The following is a 12,098-nucleotide window of genomic DNA, read 5'->3' as shown; positions in this document are numbered from 1 at the left end:
TATAAATTTCAAGCCCGAACTGACTTGTAAATAATGCCATTGCCGAGTTTTAAGTTTTATGACAGTGCTTTGTTTTTAACAATTACAAGATGTTTTAAACTATGTCTGTTATAAACTCAACTATATCCTGCTCGAAATCCTATTTCCACCTCCCCGTGGTGAGCAGGGGTAATAGATTTTATCTGGTGAATGGAAGAGATACACCTGCATCATTCTTAATTTTTTCGCTCATTTAATGTCCTAAAATTTCGGCGCTCTAATGTCCATTGTCGCTTAAACTGACTGAATATACAATCTATTGTTCATCATAATTTAAAGCTGTGATCATCAGGTAAATTCCACTCAGTTATGCCTCAATAAACAGATTTCTATGGTTAGATTTAACATAAAATTTAAAGGTCAACTGTCCCTATTGCTGTTGATCAGGTGTTCAGATAGGTACACAATAGATTACAAGTTCTGTCTCTTTAGCAGAAAACTGGGATTCCCAATTTTGAGTAAAGTGCAATAATTGATACATATAATGCTATAGATTACAGCCAATATAACTAAAAAATGCACTTTTGCCATCTTCCTGCTTTAAATCCAGTCTTAACAAATATATCCCTCTACAGAAGGATAATTTTATCCCTCTATAGAAGGGTATTATTGCCATATAGGGGGTTTGGTCTCAACCTGTTAAACAGATCCGATAGCCTAAAGTACTATATAAGGTACAACGATTCTTTTTTAACAGATATGTCCCATTCATACTTACTGCCATTAGTGTTGTTAACAGTCCATCTGTATGTGTATACTGTAGGACAGTTATCTGGTGTCACAATGTTATATCCACACAAATCAGAGGGATCAAATCCACATGTGGATTCATAGATACCATCTACAATAAAAACATTAGATGAATGTTTGTAAATAGAGAGAATTTCACTGTTTTAAAAAATACAATGCTTGATTTTTACTTACAACATATATTGCATTTTGTCAATTTCTTCATGTTCATGAAGGCATGAAACATTTGCCACTAGACGTTAAACAACCAATAATCAATTAATTAATCATATTCGTGTTTTGCCTTTGTTCAGATTTAAGGAAAGAGGTGAAATAAATATAGATTCCACCAATGAATCAAGTGTGTTATGATATTTCTCCACTTGAGACCGTTTAATTTGAAAATTTTAAACGTAAGCTAGGCTGGCCGAGCTTTTTAGATATTTAAAATTTAACTGTTGAGAGTGGTGGAATCTGTTTCTCTAATGATTTTTAGACGATATCTAAACAAAGTTTATCCTTCCTTTTCAAAGATTTGCTGAAAGTAGTGTTCTATATATGTGACGTCATCAGGCATGGTCGCCTTTTTCATGACGTCACAATAGGAACCAAGGCTTCCAAAACGGTCATATATTCCAGACATTTGTATAATGTCCGGTAAAAGTCCGGCTGGGCAAAGCATGAAACGGTCATCTACTTTTTAGTTTTCAAGGCTTTCTTAAGAGACGGTCATTTTAACATAATTCACGATCTTTTTAACCCAACCTTTTGCCTTTAACAGCCACACATTTCCGGTAATAAAAGTGACATGATCATTAAGTACTATCAAAACAAACCCTACTTTGATACCTTCTCATTTTAATCAAGGCTAATTAGTTGTCAAACAGCTGAAATTTACCTGTTCAGGTGACGGGTAAACTATTTTGAACTGGACATTGAGCGGTCTATTCAAAGTTATTTTCTTACATTTCAGCGGTTTGCATCTTATTAATTTAGTCAAAAAGATTTAAATTATCAGAAATACTTTTACAAATATGATTTGATGAAAAAATTAAAAAGGTGAAAATGAGAAATCGTCATAACCACGTTGTTTGAACTAGTACACTTGTGCGCACGTGCCCAGGTGTGAAATTTAATTATGCATCCTAATTTCTTCAAAAATGCTTAAATTGTCATTGATTCCTTTATCTCACGTTTATTTCGAATATTTTCTTGAAGAAATAACGTAGAAAGAGCTATTTAAACTCATTCATGCTTTGCAAACGTACACGGAATTTACGTATCCGTCTCTGGTCCATGTTTTACCATTGTCAAGATAACATCCGGTATTAGATTTAAAAACGAAAGTAATGTTTTTGACAACGTTATTTTGCACAAATAAAGAGTCTAAGGCAAATATAAGTACGCTGATGTTGCACACTTCGAATGATGCACTGCCAATTTAACAGTTTACGTCAGAACTTCGAATTTGAATCAAAGAAAGTTTAATATCGGTTTTTTTTTTATGTCAATCATTGGGATGCGAGCTCGGCAACTGATTACCATAATTGCTTTTTGTTTATTTAGTCTTAAGGGATTAAAATCGGGATAATATATAAAATGTCCGGCTGGCTAAAAATAATCTTGGAAGCCCTGATAGGAACTTCAGAAGAAATCAAGAAAATTCGACGTCATAATTAAATTTTGACCAATCAGTTGCTGAGAACAAAGTTTTCTCTAGAGATGAGAAATATTTTTCTCACACAGATCGAGAAATGTGAAAATAGCATGGAAATTAGAGAAAATATATTTCACAGGCTGTCTTTTATCTTTGCAAGTTCTTTTTCTCTTGTATTGTCTGTTATTTTTCAGAATATCATTCACATTGAAAATATCACCACAAATTCAATTACAGACAAAACTGTTGGTTTGCTAGCTAAGTATAATATCTAAAATCCAGTTTAAAATAAAGTTACTTGATTATAATATTGCAGGATCTGTTTTACCTCATTTATGCAACAAATAAATTCTATATCATAATGATCAGTATTTTTGAATTTATTTGTGTTCTAAAGTAAATAATTATGTTAAATATTGTTGATTGTTGCAAGCTCCAAACTTACCGTTACAACCATCTGTTGATACTTCAACATTATCCACAGCAGTTATCTGAGTGTTCCAAACAGTAGTTGTATGTACAAAAACTATTGCTATATTCCCGGTCACGACACCCAAATTTATACATTTCTTTGTCCACTGATCAGCTTGGCTAGTTGTTGTAAGTAAAATATTGATGTCACTATATTCTATGCTACTCATGGTAGTATTACCAGATTGTTCGTTAATCCATCCAACTTCAAACTTTGTATAACGAGAGTTCAAATAGTCAAATGTAACACTCTCTGTACCAAAAGCTTTGAAAAATTTTGTGAAAAGAAAAGTCTGACTACCTTCTTTCGAATTGTCACTTGTTGCATAAAAGTAGCTTCCTGAAATGAAAATATTTTTTTTTAAAAGTCTACTTATGATAAATACAATATTGGAAAGAACAAGAGTGTGTGTTTTAATTAACTTTGTCCCTATAAACTAATATCCAACTACTTTTGGTCAGCAATATATTCATGTAATCTTTGCAAGAAGAAGAACAATGTCAGTACAAATTGTCACAAACATGTCAAATCTTCTCAAATGCAAAAACATTAACACTATTAGAAAGTAAAAAAAAAAAAAATGTTTTTACATGAGTAATTTTTTGACAATCATATATAAATGTCATTATGTTTTACCTGCAATGTTGTTATTTGGAACATCATTAACTTGACCTCTGACCCACTTCACCCGGTAATCATTCCAGCTAACAAGATAACCACATGACCCATAGGAAAAGTCACATGATGCTAAATCTGAAATTACATAAAGAAACTGTATATTCATCAACTAACAAACTTTCATTACATTACCATCTATTCGTGAAAAATGTAAAATTTCACCATCATTCAAGTCAATTGAAATCAATTTATTTTAGTAAAAATACTTATTTCAACTGTCCTCCACCATTAAATGATATTTTACAAAAAAAAACTGCTTTTTGAAGCCAACATTATTTTCTTAAACTTTAAAGATTTCCATATAAACAGAATCAAGGTATCTTAAACATTCTAGTATTGATAATTATAGCTTTTGAGTATCCTCATTGTAATATATGATAATTAATTACAACGTAGATAAAAAAAAACACAATGACATACTGATCTGAAGAATCACAAGTAATCTGGTTTAAATAGAATATCAGGTATGTCTGTTTTAACTTTTTTAAATAATTATTCTAGCTGCATCGGATAGAATCGACCTTATGCAAGTGCATGTATATATGTACATTTACAAGACTTTGATTGATTTTGGAACATTCAAATATGAAATAAAGTATGAATTTTGGTCTGTTTTGTAGGTTTCTTATAACAAATCAATTTTCAAACAGTTACAGAGTTTCCGTGGAGATTTTTTCAACCCGAAATTAGTTAACAGATGTGTTGATATTCATTTGCATAAGGTAGATTTCTATCTGACACATCTCACTTCTTTACAATTAGTATGACAAGAAAAGATTTTAAATAATTTGCAAAACAAACTTACGGGGGCAGTCTTCTTCTGTAACTAGAACATCATCTATGGCAATGTCACCAAGGGGACCATCTCCATGGATTGCTACAAAACTTAACTCTACATCCGTGCCAGCTGGTATACTAAGGGGCATGCAAATCTGCTTCCATTCATTCACCTGGGGACCAGTTAAAGTCCAGACTATTGTTAGAGAATTATCTCCCTTATATTTGGCTTGAACCAATAATGTGCCTGTATCATTACCATGCATATGATATTTAAACTGAAGCTTCTGACTTCCTATTGCTTTGAATTCTGGGAAAGTTAAGGCTGTTGCATCACCAAGGTTACCATATGTTGCTTCAGCATACATATAATATCCTGAAAAAATTCATAAATGTTCAGCTAAACAAATTAACAAGATTAATTTTAATAGTTTTTTTCAATCCTTAATCTTAAACTTTGTTATACAAGGGGAGATAACTCAGATAATTGAGTTGAAATTTACCTATAATTTTTTGCTTTGTCACAAGAAGACCAGGACAGTTACTACAATTTTTCTTTGAATTTTCTAATATATTGTTTATACTACAATTAATTAACCGTTTTCAAAATGCAGCTAAGAATTTGTTCTCTGACTGTGTACAACTTAATTCTATATTGCAAGCAACAAACATTTAAGAAAATAATACATCAGATGGCAGCTACCCAATACACTGTAGAATTAAACAAACAAATACGAAAAGTTTTAAATTGTTTCAGTACATAAAAAATTATATCTATATATAGAAACAGAACATTTTAAGAATAATCATTAATACTGAGAATCTTTACATGTAAACCTCATTAAATCTGTTGCTAATCATGAAAATTTAAGATTAACTATACTATCACAGTCTGAGTACATAAATCTGAGCATTATTACATGTAGACCCCATTAATCTACTGTTAATCATGAAGAAAGAGTTAAGCTATGCTGCAATCAATATGAAAATAAATAAGATGAAGAATGATTGCCAATGACACAATTAACTCTCCCCCAGTGACCAAATGACACAATTAACTCTCCCCCAGTGACCAAATGACACAATTAACTCTCCCCCAGTGACCAAATGACGTAGAAGTTATATATCTGAGATATCAATCAGAGATTTTTTACATGTAGGCCCCATAAATCTTTTTCTAATCACTATAGAGATTTAAGGTATACTGTACCATCACTGTCTGAGTCCGGCCCAGTCTGTTTAGACATTGTTGGTCCAGTATGTCTGATCCACTTATAATTGTGTGATGGAAGTGTACAGGAACAGTTCACACTGTATCCACAGATAAATGGTTGGTCAAATCTACATTTTTCTTCTGATATTCCAACTGTAAATTATAATTAAAACATATGAAATAAATCTAGAGATTAACCTCAAACCAAGTTTTTAAATTAAAGTTGTCCAAAACAGAAAAAATGCAATCTTTCCTTTTGCTATACACTATAAATCAAAGTTATGAGTGCAAGAAATGAATTTGGAAAAAATCAAAAATGGACCTCTTCATCTGTGATTTTCACCACACACAATTCTCACTCTCAGTCAAACTGTATTTGCTCTTAATCCTAAATGCAACATCTGCATTTCAAAAAAAATCTTACAACTAAAATTGACCATAAGTCATGAACAATTCAGCATAATTAAGAATAATTTTAAGTTATAAGATTTTTTGTGAAATGCAGCTCCTGTATGAAATATTCCACACAGAATGTACACGGAATATAGTAGGAATATTGTATTGAATTCCTACCAGAAAAGAGAGATATTCTAGCTAGACAGTAGTAGGAATCTACACGGAAAATAGCCAAAATATTTAAATTAGCAGGAATTTCTTACCAGGAATATTTAAATTAGCAGGAATAATTTGGCAGGAAAATAAAATTCCTACTAGAAAACCTGGCAGGAATTTTTCAAAATTCCACATAGAAAAAAATATTTTCTAGTAGGAATCTAAAAATATACAAAATGTAAGTGTATATTCACAAATACACAACTGGGTCAATCATTTAAGTTTGAATCTCAACAACAAAAAACAAAGGAAATGCATGGAATATATTCATTTTTAAAAAAGTTGACTTTTGAAATGTATGAGGAAGCTGTGATATATCCAAACATATATGTAGATGGGCAAAAATGTTGATTCTAAGATGAAATTAAAAAGTTATGAAAAATTAATAAGTAAAATTATGAACTATTGTTGAATTAACTGATTACTAAATATATTGGCAAACAGATAAAAAATTTCATCTTAAAAGTATAAAATTTACCTTCAATCTACATGAGCCATATTTTCTCATATTTCAATATTGTAGTTGTTTAACCCTTGCAGCATATTGTGTTCCAACACGACTTTTCATTCTTCTACCCTCCATGTTTTGAATTTGTGAACTGGAACTTGTTTGCATTAATTTAACACAGCAAAATTTGTGTTATTAGCAAACACGAATCCAGTTTAAGATAATTAAAAAGATTCCATGTAGAAAGATTTTCTAGTAGGAATAAACTAATTGGTAGGAATCTTGTAGTAGGAAAATGAATAATTATATCATATTTTCTGTCCAAATTCCCACTTAAGATTTTCAAAACAGAAAAAAATCCATACAGACTTTTAAAATTCCAGCTAGATGGTAGGATTTTGCAAGTGGAGAAAATAAAAAATCCAGTCAGAATTTTGTTCATTTTCCATGTCCGCCTACTTTCTATATAGAATCTTTGATTCTAGGTGGATTCCTACTACATTCCTACTAGTGTCTAGGTGGAATCCTACTACTTATTTCAAACGGGCTGAGGCCTGGGGCTTGGTGGGGAAGCAATGTACACAAAATTTTCAAGCCTTTGAATTGCCCTAGCCAAGGATTGATCCCACAACATCACATATATTTGAGTCAAGGACCCTATGATGAGACCACCTAGTTGGTTTCCAAAGTGAAGATTTATTGATGTAAACTTTTATAAACTGAATTCATTACTACATATACAAGAATATTTTAGGGATGCACAACAATCTAATAACAAAAATGCACTCCCAGAAAATTATAACCATTCCTTAACATTGCATTTTAAATCTTTAGTAATTGTGACTTATAAACTTAGCCGAAATATAACCAGAATGTTTTATGTCATCATCATCATCATCAAAATAATTCTATGCCATAATAAGCTGATATATAATAATTTATGGATATAATCTTACAATGACATGGTTCATCTGAGACGGTCACATTATCAACAGCGATCACTGTTTCATCACCACTGCTACGCAATGCCACAAACTCTAGCGACAATTCTCCTTCCTGTGCAAGGGGGACACAGGACATAAGCCATCCTTCATCTTGTTCCCCCTCTCTTTTCCATAATAAAGATCTCTGACCATTGCCATTAATTTTGGAAACTTGTAGAGCACCAACATCACTGCCACCAAAGTATGCGTAAAACTGTAATGTTGACATAGACGATGATGTAAAGATTGGTGACAGGAGTCGTGAGGAATCTCCTTCATTTCCATTTTTATTCTGGTAGTAGAAATATCCTATACATAAAACAAAAATATTTTAACATAAAATATCTCATAACTGCTGGCAACAGATGGTCTGAAGAATTTGCTTGTTTTTATTTTTTATTCTAATAGATAAAATATTCTATTTGAAATGATACAAAAAAAATCTCTTATTAGTGTAAAAAAATAATGTTACTGGTAAATTACTAAATTTGTGGTCTATTTATTTACAATATTTTGCAGTAACTATAAAAATGCAATATAAAACAATACTCTCAATTTAAGGAATGACAGTACTGTAGTTGAAGAGTTGCTGGGCATCAATAAGCAATTTGACAGTCGCAAATGCATTTTACTGGCGATATGTAGCAGAGACAGGAAAATGGAAGTTGTGATTGTTACCGGTTATTACTAAATTAGAGGGTTCCTTCATACTGTTATTGCTGAGTTGAGCAATGATTTTATGTTATTACTCAATTGTTGTGTAATTTTATACTTGTATTGCTCAGTTGATGTGTAATTTTATACTGTTTTAAATTTCTATAGAGAACCACTCCTACTTACCAATAGATTTGCCGCTAACATTTCTTTAGAGAATCTCTCCTACTTACCAATAGATTTGCCGCTAACATTTCTATAGAGAATCTCTCCTACTTACCAATAGATTTGCCACTAACATTTCTATAGAGAATCTCTCCTACTTACCAATAGGTTTGCCACAAACAATTCTATAGAGAATCTCACCTACTTACCAATAGATTTGCCATTAACATTTCTATAGAGAATCTCTCCTACTTACCAATAGATTTGCCACTAACAATTTTATAGAGAATCTCTCCTACTTACCAATAGATTTGCCACTAACATTTCTATAGAGAATCTATCCTACTTACCAATAGATTTGCTACTAACATTTCTATAGAGAATCTCTCCTACTTACCAATAGATTTGCCACTAACATTTCTATAGAGAATCTCTCCTACTTACCAATAGATTTGCCACTAACATTTCTATAGAGAATCTCTCCTACTTAACAATAGATTTGCCACTAACATTTCTACAGAGAATCTCTCCTACTTACCAATAGATTTGCCACTAACATTTCTACAGAGAATCTCTCCTACTTACCAATAGTTTGCCACTAACAATTCTATAGAGAATCTCTCCTACTTACCAATAGATTTGCCACTAACATTTCTATAGAGAATCTCGCCTACTTACCAATAGATTTGCCACTAGCATCAGAGGAAGGTAAGTTCTGTTCTGATGAAGAGTAACTTTTATACTGCCATGTTGTAGCCCCTTCAATACTTTCAATGGTATAGTTGCATGCCTCTTTATTACTAAAAGTACAGTTAACCCCTGGTTCTTCTTCATCTGCTGGGCATACAAAGTCTGATATTGAATCTGTAAAACATATTCAGGTAATAAATCAGAATTCAAAATCAGTATTCCCTATTAATTAACACATGTATTTTGCAGTCTACTAATTTGCATGTTTTATGAAAAAATCTTTTTGTATTAGGATCCTACATTTAATCGCAATGGCATCTTCTATGGCATTATTTTTTTTATATATGAAAATTCTAACAAAAAATTTATTTTCTCTAATATCCAAATGAAAATAAAAAACTAAATTAGAGCTAATTTCCTAATTATATAATGCTTGTAGAGTGAGACTTGGGTTGGCTTGCTTGCTTTGTTTATATAAATCTTTGCTCAAGCATTATTATTAAGATTGACAAACAATATAAATAGGCAGAGTTAAACCTGTATACATTAAACTTAAATTTGATTGGATGTTATCATGGAGGTTAGGAATCCAAATATAAAGTATACAGGTTCAACTCCCCCTATTTATGTTGTTTGCAGATGTCAATCTTAATTACAATGCTTGAGCAAACGTTTATATAAACAAAGCAAGCAAGCCAACCAAAGTCTCACTCTACAAGCATTCTTCGAGTCTCGGGTCCAATACAGCTAACCTCGAATCTATAACAGGGCCAATACAGAAACATCCAGTTAATAACACTATATTATAAGATATGTATTGAACCAAATTTAGTGAAATATGTATGTGCACACACATAAAACACCATCTGTGACAACATGATTGCTCTCTTTTCACAGAGGTATCTGCGGTGAAAAGTTGTCCTGATGGAATTCAAATGTCAAAGATGATGAAATAGGAATAATACAAACAACACACCTTCTGTAGGATATAACCATATCTAAAGAAACAAAGTATATCTATTAACTCTTATATGTGTTTCGTAAATGAATAAATAAACACGTCATATATTTCACTTGAAAATGTCCTTTCGCGCAAAATCTCCCCCTCAGCTGTCATAGCTGAGAGGGAGATCTCCCTCTTTGAAGGTTTCAGAGGTTGGCAGGTATGTATTATTGCAAACCTGATACTGATGAATTTTTCGAATTGATAAAAGCATTGCAATTATTTCTGAATATACATTAATTAGGGACTAGAAAAAGCCAAAATTGTTGAATAACCTGAACATGCTTGGCTCTTGAAATTGCAAAATTTAAACTCCACAAAATGACTCAATTTTTAAGTCTGTTTAACATTCAAGTGATCTTACCCTTAAGATATTTGGCAAAAAACTTTATTCTTTAGAGATGTAAAAAGTTAACACCCTTGTAAATCTAAAAAAAAAAGTTTTGATGTTCCTAATGATAAAACATACCGCATGTTCCCCTCGTAAGCTTAATTTCATCCAGAGCAATATCTCCAGTGTATGAAGAACCCCTGATTCCAATAAACTGAATCTGAAAAAAAAACATATTAAAGGAGCATTAGCTACGAGATATACAGAAAAATAAAATATGATTTTTTTTTTTCAATCATTAATGAAAGTGATATAGTGAAATACTAATTTGCTTTTAGCTGCCGATTTAGTTCAATTTTGTCAAAATAAGATAAATAACATTGCTGATGAATTATTCACTTGCAAGTGAATAATTCTACCTCTGAATCTGTATTCATGTGACCTCTAATTTGACCCCTTAGCTGGAGATGTGTTACACATGTATTCAGCTATTAATAGAAAAAAAATGTCAACATTGAAAGCGAAACAAGGATGAATCATCTGGTTGACTGATTTGATCCACAAAAAAAGTCATTCTAACACAGGTAAAACTATGATTAACACACTTTTTAACCCACAATATGAAATCAAACAGACCTATAAAATCTATGTTTTCTATGTATTGTGTGCGATTTTGTCCCATGTACATTTACTCCATATCCTTTTATTTTCTATCAATTGCACGTGGTCGCTATCAGTTTATGCTTATATCGGGTTATATGACCGTTGGCAGTCTTCAGAGGTCATCTCGATGGTTAATTAGAAGACGTCCAGACAAAAATTGCATGAAATACTGATACATATTATCGAGTCCATGAATTATTAATTGCTTATTTTAGACTTTTTGTAATTTTTATATTCGTTTTAGTATGTCAGAAATCAAATATGACAATTTGAGTCAAATCGGTGAAGATGAATTTGACAGCTCATTAAATTTTTAAAAGAAAAAAAAGGAACTGCTTCACCAACACCTCCCAAATTTCGTGTTGTAAAAAGGATACCAATGGTATGCAAGGTTTTCAAATAAAAATAATTAAATAACTCAAAATTGACAACACCACCTAAGTAAACTGCAACTTTTATTCGATTCGATCAGGGTATTCAAGACAAGATATTTAGAATTTAGAATCCCTGAAGTACAGGGGAGTGGAATGAGTCTCTGAAGTGGTGTTTGCAGAATATAGAATAATGGGTCAAATCTACAGAAAAATGGACCAAAAAATAAAGAAAAGAGAAAAACAGGTAACAAAAAAAATAAAGAATAATGGGGATCTAAAATATAAAGGATAGAGAAAATAACCTTAAATAATAAAAGAATACAGAAATTAAAGACCCCTCTTCCCCATCCAGACCCTCATGTCATCAGGTATGTGATGTCATAATCATGTATTGTCTATTGTTCATGTTGTTATTGGATACTATATGTACATGTGTTTATGTAATTTTGTACAGCAAATGAATAAAATACAAGAGGCTCTCAAGAGCCTGAATCACTCACCTGTAATGTTTTGCTTAAATCTTTCATCGATGATTATTTTTGCTTTTCAATATATATTAATGAGTGGCTTAAAAATGCCATTTAAATGTTCTTTGTATCTGTCGTATTTT

At 31.6% G+C, this 12,098-nt stretch overlaps 1 protein-coding gene across 1 annotated transcript in view; it reads right to left on the bottom strand.

The window, feature by feature from the left end:
• LOC127723900 (uncharacterized) overlaps window positions 1-12,098 on the bottom strand; it is a 196,600-nt gene that overhangs the window by 91,384 nt on the left and 93,118 nt on the right. Inside the window, exons 31-38 of the mRNA XM_052230616.1 lie at window positions 10,590-10,671; window positions 9,106-9,291; window positions 7,582-7,917; window positions 5,563-5,718; window positions 4,381-4,728; window positions 3,534-3,650; window positions 2,871-3,236; window positions 758-880 (exon numbers count right to left, since the gene is read on the bottom strand). Coding sequence (XP_052086576.1) covers window positions 758-880; window positions 2,871-3,236; window positions 3,534-3,650; window positions 4,381-4,728; window positions 5,563-5,718; window positions 7,582-7,917; window positions 9,106-9,291; window positions 10,590-10,671 — 1,714 coding nt within the window. The remainder of the gene's footprint in view (window positions 1-757; window positions 881-2,870; window positions 3,237-3,533; window positions 3,651-4,380; window positions 4,729-5,562; window positions 5,719-7,581; window positions 7,918-9,105; window positions 9,292-10,589; window positions 10,672-12,098) is intronic.

Source organism: Mytilus californianus, unplaced genomic scaffold (genome assembly GCF_021869535.1).
Source record: "Mytilus californianus isolate M0D057914Y unplaced genomic scaffold, xbMytCali1.0.p SCAF_13, whole genome shotgun sequence".
NCBI lineage: Eukaryota > Metazoa > Mollusca > Bivalvia > Mytilida > Mytilidae > Mytilus > Mytilus californianus.
Note: the sequence above shows the minus strand (reverse complement) of the source record. Positions and strands in the feature narration are given on the sequence as shown.